The sequence below is a fragment of the Raphanus sativus genome, chromosome 5, assembly GCF_000801105.2.
Source record: "Raphanus sativus cultivar WK10039 chromosome 5, ASM80110v3, whole genome shotgun sequence".
Taxonomy (NCBI): Eukaryota; Viridiplantae; Streptophyta; class Magnoliopsida; order Brassicales; family Brassicaceae; genus Raphanus; species Raphanus sativus.
Genome location: NC_079515.1, coordinates 32,133,498 through 32,152,492, shown reverse-complemented (window position 1 = coordinate 32,152,492; position 18,995 = coordinate 32,133,498). Strand labels below are relative to the sequence as shown.

General features: G+C 30.4%; 2 protein-coding genes across 2 annotated transcripts; one reads left to right on the top strand and one right to left on the bottom strand.

The window, feature by feature from the left end:
* Window positions 1–88: 88 nt before the first annotated feature.
* LOC108862931 (SEC1 family transport protein SLY1) lies at window positions 89–2,606 on the bottom strand. Its single transcript, XM_018637202.2, has 2 exons — window positions 2,398–2,606; window positions 89–2,233 (listed from the first exon to the last, which is right to left on the bottom strand). The coding sequence occupies exons 1-2, from the start codon at window positions 2,426–2,428 to the stop codon at window positions 387–389; spliced, it is 1,878 nt and encodes a 625-aa protein (XP_018492704.1). The 5' UTR covers window positions 2,429–2,606; the 3' UTR covers window positions 89–386.
* Window positions 2,607–16,097: 13,491 nt separating this feature from the next.
* Window positions 16,098–18,064, top strand: LOC108860672 (protein WUSCHEL-like). The gene is made up of 3 exons (XM_018634533.2): window positions 16,098–16,684; window positions 17,344–17,432; window positions 17,537–18,064. The coding sequence occupies exons 1-3, from the start codon at window positions 16,219–16,221 to the stop codon at window positions 17,852–17,854; spliced, it is 873 nt and encodes a 290-aa protein (XP_018490035.1). The 5' UTR covers window positions 16,098–16,218; the 3' UTR covers window positions 17,855–18,064.
* Window positions 18,065–18,995: the final 931 nt, after the last annotated feature.

Sequence of the window (18,995 nt, the reverse complement as noted above, 5' to 3'; positions counted from 1 at the left end):
AAATAATGGATTTTTTACTCTCTTTTTTTTGTCAAAAGATTCTTTACTCTTTTAGGCAAAATATCATTGATTGGTTTCGGCAAAAAAAAAATTGAAAAATCTTTTATTAATTAAATAAATAAAAAAATTATAGCAAGAGATAATGTGTATCTACTTTTAAAAAAAAAATTACTGTAATGAACCAATCATAAGAAGAATTGGCCAGCTCTCAGATACCACGATTCTAAAATTTGGTTTGGTATAGCAAGTTTTTTTTTTAAAAAATCTAAATCCAGATTAAAGACTTAAAAATATAAAAGCATTCAATAGATTTATTTAACAAAACAGAAAAAACTCTCATAAGAAAAAGTAAAAACTCTCGTAAGAAAAAGTAAAAGCTCTCAAGCTCAGTGACCAGACGAAGAAGACGAAGCGACCGGACCTCCCAAACCCATCTTCTTACCCAAAAGCCCCAGCTGTTCCACCAACTCACTTCCTGTCAGAATCTCAGTGGCTCCATAGATAACGTTCTTAACCGTCAACTGTCTCTGAGTAAGCTCCTGCAAACTCCCATACTCAACATAGTTCCCCCCACCTATCATGAACACCATTGCTTCTCTAAACGGTCCCTTCACATGGCTACCACCACCGGAGCCAGGCTTTGGAGCTCTCGGGTCAAGCAAAAGGTAAGAATCAAACTCTGGGTTCGGTTTTCCTTCAGTTAAAGCTTCAACGGTTCGAGTCACCGCCAATTGTTGATCACTAGACAACAGATTCTTGACTCCTGCAGTGACCGCGCTTATAGATTGCCCGTAAAGCTTCTCCGCCCAGTCTACAATATTGCTTCTGCTTGCTGAGTTCGCCGAAGCTGCGAGAGACACGTTCAAGGATTTGATCTTCTTCACGTACTGAAACGCGCTTGTGTCAGCTCCAGCTTCGTTCAATGCTGCTTCCACGGATTCAACTTCTGATTGGTTTATGGTTTCCGTGGAGATCAAGTACATGATTGCGAACCTGAGCTTGTCCATCTTTGTACCTTTGCCTTTAAGAGCAGCCATAAGCTCAGCTCTGTCGATTCCCCCTCTCACCATCATGTCACTCTCTTTCTTAGTGAAAGCATCGATAGACCTCTCCTTGATCTGTCCTAAGAGCGCGGTAGCGATGTTGGTGTGCTTATCAATCACCTGCTTCCTCTCGGTTAACTCCGGGAGAGAGTTCACAGCGTTCATGAGATGTTTAGTGTTCCCAATCAAATCCGTCCCATCAAACTCAGCACCACTCCCACCTCCGGTTCTCTTGTTAACCTCCTCAACGTCTCTCTTGTACTTATTCAACTGAGTCTCGATCTCCACAGCGACTTCCGGAAACTCCAGAGAGCTGTTAGCAGACCAGAACGGGTCCGAACTATCCAGCTCAAACGACTTCATCCCTCCTTTCTCCCCCTGCACGTTCAACCTGTTGAGCTTCAACCCAAGAACATCATGCACAAGAGGCCTGTACCTAAAATCATGCTGAATCCCAACCGACAGCTCAAAGTTCCTATCGAAAATACACAAGAGAGGACGCTGGAACGAGCTCATGAAACCACCTCCTTCGCTAAACATATTGTTCTTAGACAAAAGATGATCCCTCAGCTTCGTATCCAACAAAGTCGCCACCATCTCCGCAGGTCCACCACCACCAGGACACCTAATAACAGGCACAACCCCAAGCGTCACCAACACAGAGAACAAACCATTAACAACCCTCTCGATAATCCCTTCGATATCCTTCTCCACAGCCTTCGGATCATTCAACTGAACATACGTACTCTGCTGCGCTAAGGAGAACAAGTTATCCTCCAAAGTCACGAACTCAAGATACTGATCGTACACTTTGGAGACTCTCTCGACGGAGCCGGACTTGAGAGTGCCCGAGGCGAGGTGTTCGAGGAGCGGGCGAGGGATGGAGGAGGAGAAGTTGAGGTGGAAGGTGTCGTAGAGAGACTCGGAGGCGTCGGAGATGATCCTGTGGATGTTGGATTGAGTGGGCTGGACGAAGTAGACGGCGGGGACGTCGCGGACGGTTTTGCGGTCCTTGTCGATGAGGAAGTAGAGGGTGACTCCGTGTTTGCGGAGATCCTTGACGTGGATGAGAGGGGAGAGGATGTTTTGGCAGTACTTGTCGTAGATCAGGATCTTGTAGACTTCCTCGTTCGCTGTGGTGCCGCTTTGTTTCAGTGGTTGGTTCAGATTCAGCATCCGGATTATACATTCTGTAAAAAAAACACAGATCGTATCAAGAGATCGAGTAACTAATGATCGCCGAAACTAATCCAACATTAACGATATTCGAAATAACGAGATCGAGTGACATAGAAACGAATCGTTGCAGAAACTGAGATCGTTCGGAATTATAAAGAGAGAGAGAGAGAGTTACCAGTTTGTTTTTGGCGGAGATTGAGAGCCATGGAAGGTTGAGATCTGGTGGATTAGGAGAAGAAGAAGCTTGTAGATCTACTATGTATCTGGTAAGCTAATGGCTGGGCTTATCTGATTTAGGACGGAAAGGATCGAGATGTAGAAGAAATAGATGAGAATCAGAAGGATCAAGAAAAAAAGGATTGAGATCGAGAAGACGAGAGAAAGGAGTGAGAGAGAGAAATAATAATTTGATACTGTTCTTTTTTTGGGTCAACTTGTGCATTTCATTGCAAAAGCCCAATGGGCAATACATTACGATCAGTACAACAAGGTCCACTTAGACAGAAATAATAATAATAGTTAAAGCCCAAATAAACAAGGTCCACTTAGCAAAATAGATGAAATATTGTAGCTCATCATGTCCTTCAAGAAGAATGCAATTTTGCAAACGGCATGTCGTGAAATATGTGGAGATGGGTTTTATCATTATGTTGTTACATATGCATAGAGAGTTGAGGGTGCTTTTGGTGATGTTGGACACCGGAGGTGATTCTACTGAAATTGATGACTCTTTAGTCATTATAGGAAGAAAAAACTGTTTATAAAATATAGAGAAAAGAAGAAATTATTGGCATAGAAGATAAAATTTTAGATCAGTGTTCTAATACTAGGGATTACACAATAGTTATCATTATCCTAGATAAGGTTAACTTAGAGCTAACCATTATCTACTTCAATATATTACCGTTTGATTTATGGTTTTCTAAATGTGAATTGGTTTGTGGTTTGTTTGGCTATTCTTTTTCTTCCTCCCTGTCAAATTTTTCAACTGATGTGACTAAAGAATTTCGTTCTACGAGAGCATGCATGGGACATCGACAATTGATCTCACTAGTAACCATTCTCCATGTATATCTATGTTTACAGTTTCATAACATTATATATATATGTACTGAAATTGATAACTAACACATTGTGCTAATAATAGTTTCATAATCAATTTTATTTGTAATGTATCGATTAGTTCATTAACTAATTACTTACAATTTACAAGTGGCACACTGAAACAAGAGAAAAGCCGATACAAGTTGCACAACTGAAACGAAGAAAACAAGCGTGACATAATGAAAGAACACGTGGGTTTAGGGATCTAAGAATCTCTTTTCTTAAAATCAATAGAAAGAGAGAGCAGAAAAAGCTTTGGCCTCTATCGAGAATGACACTTTATATCAATGAAAAGCGCCGATGTGTTAAATGTAAGATATGGAATGATGGTCTTCTCATCTCATCTCGTCGGTTGATATTGTTATCCAAATTTACATTACAACCACAACTTTTTAAAAACTTGTTATATTTGATGGATCATTCTCTTTGCAGTTTTTATATATCAGTGTGCTAAAATGGCAATCCTAATTTTTAAAATTGCCAGTCAGCATATGTTTGAGGGGACAATATCGCGTGACCATAAATTTTATGGCTCCGGCCTCGCAGATTCTTAACTTTTTAATTTATTGATTTTACACATTTTTAACGTTTGTGGAATTCATTCAAAGTAAATAAGATAGAAGAGACCCAAAATCCCGATTCCAAATACAAGCATTACCAATAGGCAGTCAAGAGGAAGAAACCAACATTAAAGATGGGAGGAAGAAACAAACACTGCTAGAAACATTCACCATAGCCACTGAAAGATTGTGGCTATTAAATATAGATCAACGGAAAATGCGCATACATTTAACGCAAAGATAAAAATTTACTTTTAGAAGTTCTTTCTTATACTTTTTGTCTTTAACATTTTTTTTTTTGCTAAGAATGTTAATAGTCTTTAACATTTTTTCTGGTCTCCAGCGCTCTCGGTCGTCCATGAAGAGCCCCCCTCTGTGTTTTTTAGTTTTATTGCTCTGGTTTTCACCGACAGATCTTTATTTTTGATGGTGGCATTGAACGCACACACGTCTTCAGTCCATGACCAATGGTGTGGATCTGGTAGTTCTGGTCGTTTACGTTAGCTCCATGGCTCCGATAATCATCAGTAGAGATATGGTGGGTGGTGTTCCCGCTCAAGGATGATAAACCAAAATAATCACAAAAAAAAGTTGAAATATTATAGAGATATATTTCAATTAATTAAATTTAGGTCATAAAGATATTCAAGTAATTTGAAAATGCAATATTCGACAGTATTGTGAAATTATCGTTTGAAAGCAATATATATTTAATGGAATTATTTTATTATTCTATTATAATTAAATAATAATGGCAGAAACTAATATTCAAAGAATGATAATGGCACAAAATAGCTGATATACCAAAGCTTTCCTTTTTGAAATGTCCAGAATATTCTTTGAATATTAGTTTCTGCCATTATCATTTAATTATAATAGAATAATAAAACAATTCCGTTAAATATTTATTGCTTTCAAACGATAATTTCATCAATATAATTTCAAATTTAATTTTTATTAAATATTATAGAGATATATTTCAATTAATTAAATTTAGGTCATAAAGATATTCAAGTAATTTGAAAATGCAATATTCGACAGTATTGTGAAAGTTAGCTATTTTGTGATTATAATTCTAATAAAAAGTTAAGTTATGTAATATCTTATTTAAATAGAAGACATGTTTAAAATTTGTTAGTAATTTATTTTTGAAAAATATTTAATTTCTGATTTTCACTAACCAAGAATTTATATATACATTATTAAACCTTTATAGATAGAGATTCTACCATAACAAAAAAACTTTTACCAAAACACTATTATAAATCCAAATATGATTCAATAAGTTTGTTAAATCGTGTAATATAGCCGCAACAACAAATTTAATTTGTGAATCAAAATTTATCATGCATTTTGAAGAAAATGAAACCAACACAACTATACAATAATTATATCCATTTTTCACAAAAAAACAAATACGTTCAAAAATTATATTTCTTTCTAATTTGATTTTATCGGAAGAAAAACCTCGTGTGTTTAAAACGCGGATCAAAATCTACTTATTATTATTATTATTATTATTATTATTATTATTATGCATTGTATTGATATTTGATAGAGAGAGAGAGCGGATGAGAAAATGAGAAAATGATTACCCGTAAGAAAAGGTAAGAAAAAACTAAAGCAGCTTTGATGTGTTGTTGATTTGGATAAAAGGGAAGTTTGTGTGTGTATGTGCACACAACATAAACAACTTTTCATATTATCCCATCACAAAGCATTGATCTGTCTTCTGTTGTATTGATCTTGACCATTTATCATTCCAAATAAGGACCCCTGATTTTGAAAATATGTTACTGAATTTAGTTGGAAAATATATACTGGCTAATTTTTGTTACATTTTCTGAACCTTACATATGCTTTTGTGTAAATATTCAATAAATAAATTTTTAATTTTATATTTTTCAGTTCGGTCACCGAATTCTAATTTTTCTAAAGGGCCCCTTAAAAACTTAAAAATCACTAAATATGTTTTTTAGTTAAAGATATTTTTTACTTAAAGATATGTATTTCAGTTTGGTCACCAACTTTTATATTTTCAGCTTGCTCGTATTGGTGGTTTTTACTGGTATTAGTTAAAGACATTTTTTTAGAAAATATTATAATGCATTTTACACATTTAATGTTAAAGGTTTGTTTATTTTTAAAATTTTACTTGTTGATATATATATATATATATATATAAAAGTCTTTTTCCGGTAACATTCTTGTAAACTAAAACGTTTATTAATTTCAACTTCATAATAAAATATATGAACCATATTATTTTCTTGATCCTTCAAACCACCATTTCATTTTGAAGGTCCATGTGCATAACTATCTTCCACTCCCAGCAAACAGAAGATTATATGACAAAATAGTTTCAAAATGCTTGAGAAGAGGAATGATCAGGTTACAGATGGGTGTGGTAGAGAACTTGTTAATTTCTATCTGTTTATAATTTAAAATATAATATTTGTATGCATATTATTAAACAAGGATGTTTTAGGGGTTGATTGGTTGTTACTTTAGTTTTAGGCTTTTTGCTTTAGAAAATAGGCCGTAAGATTTTTGCTTTAGTTTTAATTATTTTAGTTTTGGATATTTTTCAAAACACTTGGTAAAAACTGTAGAAAATTTGACTTCTAAAGTCAATATATTTTATTTTAAAAATTTTGAGCTATAGTTTTAGATTTTATTAATAAAATTTGATTGTTTTAGTTTTATTACTTTAAAGAGATTTATGGTTGTGTTGAGCATTTACAGCCATCACCAATCATCCCTTTAGATTTTGAGATATTTTACTAAGAAAACATTTTCCAATCAAATTAATCATTAACGAAGTGAAAATATATCCATCTCCTCAGATTTTTCGTCTTTTACCCAGTAGAAGGCAATGATTACTCTTCTTGGAAACTAACACTGTGTTTTTTTTCTTCCGCTCTTGTATTCTATTCTTTCTTTGAAAGAAAATGTGCCTGCATTACAATATAACTAATCAATTGACAGAAAAATACAATATAATTAATCATAATTATAACCCTTTTTATAAAATGTTAAACAAAATCTGACTTTCAAGCAATTTCAAATTTGTATTCCTTTTCATCAAAATAAAGTTTTTTAGTTTTTTTTTTGTTTTATCCAGTACTATTAGCATGTTAGGGCATCTCCAACCCTACTCCATTTTCTACTCCAAATATCGTTTTGGAATAAAATCCTCTCCAACCCCACTCCATTTTCAATTCCAAAATGGAGTAATGGCTAGGGTTACTCCATTTATGGAGTAATCTTACACATTACTCCATTTTGGAGTTGAACTTTTTTTATTTATGAAATAGTCCTTTAAATCTTTAATGTTTTTATTTTTTACTTAAATAATATTTTAAAATGATAAAATAAAATGAAAACAAGATATTTCATTATTTGACATAAAATGCATAACATAATTAAACAACATAAATAATATAAAATAAAAATTAAATAAGTGATTTAAATGTCCGATTTCAAAATTTTCTTACTCGTTTTAGGAATATCAAAAATAAAGAAGCTCATTTTTTCATTACGAAATGCATTAATTTATCATTTGTGGGAAAAATATTTTAATGCTTTTATTGAACCAACTTATATATTATGTTTTATTCTATTTTTATGATTTCTTGTACCTTTTAATAATAAGTTTTTAATTTAAGTAAATTATATTTTAAAGCATTTTTGCAAACATAAAATAGTCGGAGTTAATTTGTAAACTTTTATAAGTATAAGATATTATTAACAATTATTAACTATTTTGGAGTAAAAAATGGAGTAATACATTGGAGTAAAACCTTACTCCATTTTAGAGTTGCACCATTTTGAAGTAAAATTTGGAGTAATACATTGGAGATGCTCTTAGGTCACTAATTCTGTGTGTATCAGATGTGAAAAATCATCAGTGCTACTAGTGGTGGAAATATATTTCTTATAAGTTCAATTTTGTGTGGAATTGATAGGAAATACAATTCTATTATTATGCAAAATTATAAACCATTAAAGTTCAAAAATTAATTATGCATTAATATGTTCATCGTGAGGTATAATAAAAGTTCTATAAATTAATAATATCGGAATTGTAATATTTTATTATTTAATGAGGTATTAACTTATTTTTTAAATATGTATATATATATATATATTTATATTAGAGTAAGATTAATTTTTAGCTTCACAAAAACAAACAGATTAAACTTGATAGATTTGGATTTAATTTATCTTTTTATTAGACTATTTGATGTACGCTATGTATCAAAATACATATTATATTGTGTAATTTTATTTTTAGATAAAATTTACTAAAATAATATCAAGTAGTAAAATTAAAATTATAAAAGAAGACAAAATCTATTTTGAAAAAAAATATAATATTTTATATTATAAAATTTTATCTAAAATTTATATAGTTATATTTAACTAATGATTCAAATTGGATCATATATTTATCTAATTAAAATTTCTAAATTATTCTTACGGGTTGACAAAAGAAAAAGAAAAATTCTTATGCCATATTTGATAGTGTTTAATTTTATAATGTAATTCTCTATTAATATATTATGCATATTGACATAACAAATATTCATTTATAAAATTTATCTCAGTCAAAGAAAAAAAAGAGTTTATATCATCTTGCGTCGAATGTTCTACAATTTTTTAGTCTGTTAAGAGAGACAATGAGAGAGATAATAAATAGTCTCAACAACCAATGTAACTGGTGCAGTTGTAGGTGAGAGCTACTTCCATACCCAAAATAAGAAACTTATATATTTTTCGAAAAAAAATAAGAAGCTTATAACAAGAGACATACCATCTTTTAAACATATGAATGCCTTCAAAAAATATATGATATTCAAAAGCATACCATCATTGATTCATCCATATGTAGTACGGTGTGTGTGTTGGAATGAAGATAGATAATGATGAACTAATTCTCATGAATTCACTTCATTTATTGCTTGCATTGCATTTACGTTATCGAAGGGCGTGCTCTTTCGTCGACAATGAAATTCCTTCTGCACCAATCTCTCTCAATTTTTATTATAATTAATTGTTTATTTTTGACATTCATTCTCTCTTTTGAAAAAATATTTTCTCTTCTTGCTGCTATTGTACACATAAAACCCCTGTTTAAAAATGCTGCTGGCGGCCGCCCGGACGCTATTCGGTGGGTGGCCGCGGCGAATTAGACCAAATTAGTGAATCCAGGCATTGACCCGCCTTTGACCGCCTAATTCCCGCGTTGACCGCCTAATTTCCGCCTAATCCTGCGTTGACTGCCTAAGTTTTTTTATTTTTATTTTAAAGCTGAAATACGATTAATTATTTTTACTCATTATTGACAAATTTGTATAATTATTATTATTAAATAGTTACAATTAGTTATCTAACCCAAAACAAACACATATATACTACATTAGGGATTTTCTCGTATCAAACACGCTCAAATCTAAATGTCGATGAATTTAAAGGAGATCGTTTCAAAAAAATATCTAAAAAATTATAAAATTATGTATAAGAACTTGTGTCATCATGTTTAAAATTAACTAAACATATTATAAATATATTAAATTGTATTTAAAATTAGGCCCCGCGTAATCTCCGAATACTCCCCGATTTTTCGGTAACTCGCTAAGCCCAGACTCGCCGCCCGACTAGCGCCTAGCGTAGTTTCGAACAGGGCATAAAACACAAAATTGATATACTAACCTAATTCATGTTTGAACGCAGAAAAGTGTATATGAAGCAGAAAAAAAAGGGGAAAAGTAAAAAGAAAAACAACAACCAAGTAATTAAACACTTCGACTATAAATGGTTAAAAGAACAACACTTTTAATCTTTGTTATAAAATGATGCTTTTAAATATTTATAAAATATAAGGAAACAAACTCCACTCAGTATAAGGCACGGAATGTGATAAATGCCATCTAAATTTTCATATATGTATATAATTTAAGTTCATATACATAAATTTGATTAGTTTGTTGTATTTTGAAAATAATTTTATAAATTCAGACGAGTAATATTCATTTACACCTGGTTATGTTTTTCCTAGGCTGTAAATAAAATAAAATTTTAAACGTTTAGCGAAACATAGTAAAATTCATAATATGATGATATTGATAAGCAAGTTATGTGTAATTCTATTTTTTCAAAAAGATTATGTGTACTTCTAAATAAAAATTATTTTATATCCAAAAGCGAATTGTAAATTCAACAAATGCACTGTTTAGCCAGTGTAAGGTAAAGTGCAAAAAAAAAAAAGGTAAAGTGCAAATAGCTAACATATGACAAAAAAAAAACATGACAGGATGAATATAAAGCTCAGCATCGTAGAGGGGACATATGCATGTTCCAAACCCTATATATATTCCTTCCCGTTAGTTTCCAGAATCAATGTACTTAGTTTCTTAACAAAAATTATTATAAATGTTTTCATGAAATTAGGGCAAAAGTACAAACAAAAAGTATGATGCCCTAAGGAAAATAAAATCTCTGCAAGTGGGATATAGGGGGCCTAGATATTAGTTACAAAAGATCTCTGAGTCTTTAGCCCTCTTGCCTCTTCAACAGCACTTCACGACAATGACAACGATCGTGATGCGTACGTTTTAACATCCTCTGTTTCTCACTGCATGCTCGTTACCGTACGCACTCATAGGTGATTAGAAATCTAAGGCCTTATATAGAGAGAGCATACGACCATATATATATAATATATTCATTGATGTAGCTTGTTTGTGTATACTAGTGCATGTGCATGTATATTACTAATAACGTACGCTAACAAAGAGTAAGTACATAAGCAAAGAAAAGAAGTCGAGTCTATGTACGATGGGTTCGTTTAGTTACTGCAACTCCTTGATTAAAAGATTTCAGACTTCAATATACAATCTGATTTTCAAAATAATAGTTACAAAACTGGTGTCATTGCACGTTATGTATTATTATTACTCATGAATTCGATAAAATCATGGGAGTCTATACTATGTAACAGCCTAGCAACTTTTGTGATCAGATTTCTCAATTTTAATTTTATTCGAACAAATTATAGTCGACCGTATCTTTAGACTTCAGATCCGTTTCCCAGAAACCTTTTAGCACCTACAAACTTTGAAAAAAATTTCAAACTCTTATTACAAATCTCATTTTTTTTTGTTCAAAATTACAAATCTCTTTTTGTATATTATAAATGGCCATTGCGTGGAGCAGTAAATTGTTTGAAAGTTGGGTATTGTTATTTAACATTTACACCCAAAAAATGTTGGGTACTGTTCCTTTTCAACTGAAAAATGTCATGTTCATCATATACTAAAACAAAGTATTTCAAACTTTTCTAACAAAAAAATAACGGTTTAAGAGAATGTTGTGGTATGCTCGAATTGATATGGGGAATTGGAATGCTCAACATTCTCATAATTAGTCACACTTGTTCGACATACTACATTTGATAGATAGATGAAAACTACATATACATACACACAGCCACAGTATAGCTGTTGTCTAGCGATTTCATCTTACATTTCTTTTACATAATGTACAAAGCAACTATTTTCATACCGGGAATTTGGTTAACATTATTCACAATAAATTGATTCATTCATCTTTTTAAGTCGAAGATATGGGATTAAACCTGAAAAACAAAATTCTTCTTCAACATTAAAACTCGAAATATTGACTGCAACCAAGATTAATTCACTGGACCGTCCCCATGTAATAAATAAAATATGTATGTATCATGACCATGCGGTCATATACTTATACGAAAGGAATAATTATAAAATGGTGAGTCATGATCAGATTTAGAGTATTTTTAATCCACTCTTTTCTACTCTAAAATAAAATTTAGAGAAAAAATGTTTGAATAGTATTTTTTATTCTGTAATAGAGTAAAAGATATGTTTATTCTATAAATATTTAATTTTTTTTTAAAAAATCGTTCATCACTCAATTTCACTTTAAAATAGAATACTATTGAAATAAAATTCAATTTTATTATATAATTACTTAAAAGAAAAATAAAGTGAATCATCAGGAATGGTCTAAAACCGTGGAAAGAAAAGTGCCTCGACTAATTATCATCTTTATCATTCAAACTCCAAAAAAAAAAAAAAAAATCATATGATGAATTTTATTTATTTAGTTGTGTTGTAACTTGTAAGTATGGGTTATTTCAACGTGAACAGATAACAATAAAAGCTGATGAAGTAATAATTAGAAGAGAGAAAAATTGACAAAGAATGGAGTTTTGTTTTCGTCCGAGCAAAATACCAATGATGCCCTAACCTTTCTAATTCCCTCATTTGTCCCTTTCCCTTTTCATGTTTAGTTCTAACTTCTCTATCCCTTAAGTCGTTCTCCACCAGATATCGTCCGATTCGATCTCCCCACACTATTTTAAAAAGTACTAGATGGGCTATTTATTTTCTGTTTTTAGTTTTTTTTGTTTGTATTAAATAATATATTTGTAATGTTTGATCAGATCAAAAATTACCTTTTTGCAGTTATAACAAAATTAATATTTTAATAAAAGATTTTGATATAAATTCAGTTATCCTAATTAAAATAGTATATGGGCTGATCATAATGTTTTCGAATTCTAAATATTTTGAATTTCCTATTAAAATAAATTTATTAAGTATAATTTTACGCTGTTATTGTTTATTTCTAAAACTTGGCCCGTGACAAAATAATATGATGCATATTTGTAAATTTATATGCATTACATGATTGTTAATATATATAAATTTACAAAATGGTATGAAAATATGTTTTCACAATTATATTTTGTACAAAATGGTATAAGCGAGTATTCGATGAACACGAAGGCTTTGATGAAAGGAAGATTTACATTTAAAGTAGGTAAAGTAGGACGCTTAGGCTGGCGATATATATTTAAAATTTATATGTATTACATGATTGTTAATATAACATTTTAAAACATTACAATTTTGTTTATAACTTTGAATAATTATATTTTATAATTTTAATTGTCTATTATATCATAGTATATCATATAAACAAATCTAATATTATAACTAACTGAACTTATATATATATATATAAACATTATACCGATAACTTAATAGATTATTTTATATTTTTTGTACATTATATAAAGGGAAATTTGGGGAAATACCTCCATATAAGAATATATTTTGAAAACTATACCATTATATAATATTTTGGAAATCTACACTTATTGATACATCAAATTACCAAACTATCCAATTAAAATCTTTATATTTATTTTAGCTTCTAAAATATTTTTTAAATAAAAATACAAATAAATTTAGAATCATATACATTTGAAAATCAGATTTTCAACTTGTTCATTCCCAATCAGAACACCTTTCAGTTTTTTCAAGCAAATTTCCCGTACTCTTGTTCTTAAGATTTAAAGAAAAACAGAAACCAGTTAGTCAATAACACAATGGGGTTTAGCAATAACTACATAATCACTTGTTCTGATTGAAAGACTTTTTTGTTCCGATGCACGATTGGATACACATGAAACAAACCCAGATAAAATATAAGAAGTAAAAGGTGGATTGGTGTGTATTTTCTACTTTTACTACAATTTATTTTTATAGTATTTTTCTTTGACTAACACACAGCAATCTACATTAGGGTTGAAATGATTTTTATGAACTTTGTGAATCTAGAGCAAGGAAGAACTCTTGTGCACACTTACATATAATTTCTTAACGTACTTTCTCACTGTTTTTAAAATGTGTATGATTCAATTCTTTTTTTTCCAACTGTGTATGATTCAATTCATTCACCATTTTATTAAAGATACTAAGAATCAACATGAACATAATTTTATGTCAAAAATGTTTATTTGCTAGAAACGCACAGACAATAATAATATTTTTAAAGTTTAATTTTAGTTATATTCTTTCTTAATTAGTTAGCTATTAAAAATTAATTACTAAATGAAACCAGGACAAAAATGTCTTATTACATGTAATAAAGTGTAATTTTCAAAAAAATAAAAAGAAAGGTATTTCTCAAATTTCAAATAAAAAATAGGGTAATTTTCAAATTATCCCTTATATAAATCTGTTATGATGTGTGATTTTTACTTTATTATTTATTACTAATAAATATTGAAAAATATTTAATATATTACTACAAAATATATTTAGAAATCTATAGGTAAATTTTGTTTTTGTTAAGAATCGATTAAGGAAATCTATTATTTAAATTTGAAAAAGATATTAGATACTTAAATCTATTATTTAAATCAAAAAAGACAAGTGTACTTAAAATATAGGTTCAGCAAATATTTAAGTGGTAATCTATTGTAAATAATTAGTAAAATTAAGGGTCATTTCTATTTTATACTTCTCTTTTAATATATTAGATTATTTTCGCTGATAACTCAACTAAATTTCTCCAAGCGTAGTTCCAGTTTCAACATAACTAATTCTTAGCAAAATATAAAAAACTAAAAGTTATATAATTCTATAAACACATCTTTAGCTTAGCCTGCATAATTAGGCTAACCATACTAATGACGGTCGAAATTAACACATCTTTAAGTAAATCGAATAAAACCTGTTTCTTCTTTTCGTATATTATAAAACAATACGGAACAATAAACCTTTTACATAATAACTAGATACCGATCCGTCCTTTAAAGGGTGGATATATTTTTGTTTTAGTTTTAGTTCTCGTATTTGTGTTTGTTTTTATGATTATATTTATTTTTCTTTGTAATCATATCTATGTGTAAATATTAATCAAAATATATTCTATTAAAATAATAGCAATTTAAAAATTGATCTGATATACGTTCGGTTAAGATTGAATTGTCAGTTGAACCCGTCAACCCGCGGATTACCGGTCGAATCCATCAACCCGCAGATTTCAATTTTGTTTTGGTCAAAAATATGACTCGTACAACCCGTAAACATATAATTTGTACCGGCACATGCTCAATTTAATGTTGTGGTTATCCACATGTATATTTATTGTTTCAATTTTCTTGAAAATTTAATTATTATATTTGTGTTATATATTTCTTGAAATCATATTTATATTTAATATTAATTTAATATAATTTATTTATGAAATGATAAAAATGTTGTTTGTCTAACAATCCATTTATATAAGCTAATTAACCTATTATAAGTCCATCCACACAAAAGAAATTGTACATATGTTCACCATATACAGTAAAACCTCTATAAATTAATAATGTTGGGACTACACCAAAATTATAATTTTTTATTAATTTACAGAGATTATTAATTTATCGAGATACTAATTGAACCAAAAACTCAATTTGGAACTATAAAATTATATTAATTAATAGAGATATTAATCTATCGATTATTAATTTAAAGAAGTTATACTGTATTAAGCTCATTAACCTTAAACCCAAATATATCAAGAAGTAAAGACAAAATCATGTAGACACGTGTATGTTTCTGTGAGGATGCTTTATAAAACAAATTGTGGGTTATCTATTGTTATCATTTAATTTAGAAAATCGTGGAAGTTATTAGAATATTTGGATCACACTGTTATCAATTGGACACATTATTGTTTTGATAGAATAGATTTCCTTTTTAGATTTAATATTTTACTCGAAAATTAATCCAATGGAATTTATGTGTCAACTATTCACTTGTGTATTACAGTTTTTCTTTTGATTACCCTGATATTTGGATGCTTTCAAAAAAGATCTGAGTATCATCTATTGACCGAAAACTTGTATATCACAGTTTTTTTTCATATACTACAAATTTTTCTACGTCACATTATATATATTGATAAATTTTTCTTGTATAGTCATGATGACATTTTCATTACCATAGTCTTACTTAGTTAACATTTTTATAATTCATTTTCTTGTATATATATCAGAACAAATAAGTTCTGGTGGTAAAAGAATTACAGTTGTAGTTTCCGCTACCAGATTTCAGTCAATTCGTGATGAAAATGATTATTTACAACTTTTTAATTTCTGGTTAAAAGTTAAAAACACTTAAAACACTTTTTATAATAAAATTATATTTATTTATAAATAACAAATAGACTGTAGTTTGTATCTACTAAATCAAATTCACGTATACATGCATAAAAAATAATATTGAATATTGAATAACTGATCTTTTAGGATATCGCAAAACTTTTATTGGGTCCCCATCTCTGTATTATATAATTCACCACCTTACACACACTCTCTATCTCCCACACACAAAACCTAAAATATATTTTGCTTTATAGCTCTTTTCTTGGTAAAATAAAATTTCTTTCTCTCTGAAGATCATTGTCTTCTTCTTCCGATCTACTCTTCATTTTGATCTTCGAATATGGAGCCACCGCAACATTACCATCAAGCCGATCAAGAAAGCGGCAACAACAACAAGTCCGTCTCTGGTGGTTACACGTGTCGTCAAACGAGCACAAGATGGACACCAACAACCGATCAAATCAGAATACTCAAAGATCTTTACTACAACAATGGAGTCCGGTCACCAACAGCCGACCAGATCCAGAAGATCTCTGCAACGCTGAGACAGTACGGAAAAATCGAGGGAAAAAATGTCTTTTACTGGTTTCAAAACCATAAGGCTCGTGAGCGACAGAAGAAGAGATTCAACAGCACAACCATGGCCACACCAACGTCTTCATCGCCCAACTCGGTTATGATGATGGCTAGTGATCACCATCATCATCATGGTGTTACCATCCAGAGACCTGCTTTGGTCAACGTTAAGCTCGACCAAGAAAATCATATGTTTCACCAGAACAGATCATATCCCAGCTCCAATAACGGTGAATTTTTTTTTGGGCTACTAAAAGCCTAATTTCTTATATGTGTTATTTTTATGAATTTTTAGATGACTTTGATGAATACAAGTTTAATATATATTACTAGGAACCATTTAAACCACGAGCTATTACATGAATAAGCAATAACAAGACTAAGAACATTTACATATACATGTTGACTAATTTCATATATATGTATATGTACATGTACGTGTGAGTTTGATAGGTGTATATGTAATGAAGTACACAATTAAAATGTTGTATTTCAATGACTTTGATAAAATATTTTTATTCCAAATGCTAATTTTATGTTACTAGGAACCATTTAACACGACTAGCTTTTACATGGAGGAAAAAAAGAAACCTAGACTACGAAGATTTTCTTGTATATATATGATTATGTAGGTATGTGTATGTAATGACGTATATTGGACGTTGTGAATCTTGATATGGGGCAAACAAAATTTGCATCTAGAAAACGTTTATTTGTTGTGTAATGGAAACTAGCCTCGCGTGTTAATTTATATATACCAAAACTAGGGATTTGGGTTAGTCAAAAATAGCTTATTATGTGTTTCATTTTTAGCCAATTTCTCTAAATTTTATGGTGTGTAAACATATACATGCATATATGCTCACAAATCGTATATGTCTGTTTGAAGGGAGTATAAATCATGCAAGTTCAGGCACGGAATATGGTGTTTTCGGCGCTTCTAATGGCTACATTAGTAACCATATCTATGGATCTATGGTACGTTTAAATCTATATATATCATTTATTTCAAACAATATCCTGCATGTATGAATATAAAAGTTCCATCTACATTTAATGAAACTGGATTTTTGGGTGAAAAGGAACAAGACTGTTCAATGAGCTACAACAGCGTAGGTGGAGGATGGACAAACATGGATCATAATCATCATTACTCAACTCCAGCTTACAACTTCTTTGATAGACCATCGCCTCTGTCTGGACTAGAAGGTCATCAAGAAGAAGGACAATATGGTGGCGATTCTTATCTGGAACATCGACGTACACTTCCTCTCTTCCCTTTGCACGGTGAGGATCACATCAACGGTGGTGGTGGTTCCATCTTGAAGTACGGACAATCAGACGGTTGTGATCGTTATGGTAGAGGCCCTTGTGCTTCTCTTAAGCTATGTCTGAACTGAACTCCTAGACCGGCTTCGTACCGGATCAAAGCTGTCTTTCGCTATCTCTCTGCCATGTTTCGCTAGTGATTAATGATGCAGTAAGTATGAAAGTAGTATCTCGAGTACTTATAGCTTATAGTTGTATTTACTATCGTCTAGGTTTAACTTTTAATGAGTGTGTTATTCTCCTTTCTTTTATAATGTAAGACTTTAAAATCTTATTACTAAGATAATGGAATCTATTTCAATAATTTACAAATAGAAATTTCAAAAAGATCCGGAAGCATGAACAAAAATGGAGGAAAATGATTTTCTTGATAGCATTTTCTTTATAACTTTTTCTACAAATACAAACTTTGGAGATTCAACCGGTTGAGAAACTGACAATAACTTACTAATGCTATGCCTAATTTTCTTTATAACTTTTTCTCTATTTATCATGTTGACATCATGCGTTTAATTTTATTTTTGTTTTGTATAAGCTTACGTGAGCAATCCCTCTTATGTATACCATATAAAACCGCACCCTTAAGAAAAAGGAGTCTACATCAATGAGATCTCAAATCGAATAGGCTTTTAAATTCTTCAAACACAATCTCAATTGCATACATCTACATCTTGACCAAATTACCCATTGTCATTTTGAATTTGGAGAGAAAGAAAGAGAGAATGATCAAGTTGAAAAGTTGATATATAATACAAAATATGTATGTGTCTTTGGTTAGTTTTTGTAAGGTTAACTTCTTGTTGGATGTAAACTTTGTCTTTTATGCATTTTGAGATGAAGATTACATGGGTAAAAATCTAGATTCTCGTTTTATATATATATATATATTTTAAAATCCTTGAGTCAATATCCTTAAGTGTTCAATGTGGTAATCACGTTCTTCACCTCAATCATAGTTGCAAGCTTTAACAATTTTTTGTGAAACTAAATGGATGTTAAATGAAACTTAATGTCGACCAAAATTAATATGTCTTTATCAAGAGATGTTTACATATATATATATATATGTGGTTTGGAATAACGAAGTGTCCATACTTTACGGGGTAAGCCATGCAACTTCAGTATCTTTGACCTTTTAGATTTGTTATTTTATTATGTTTTTTATAAAGAGATTTTATATATATATATATATATATATATATATATATATAT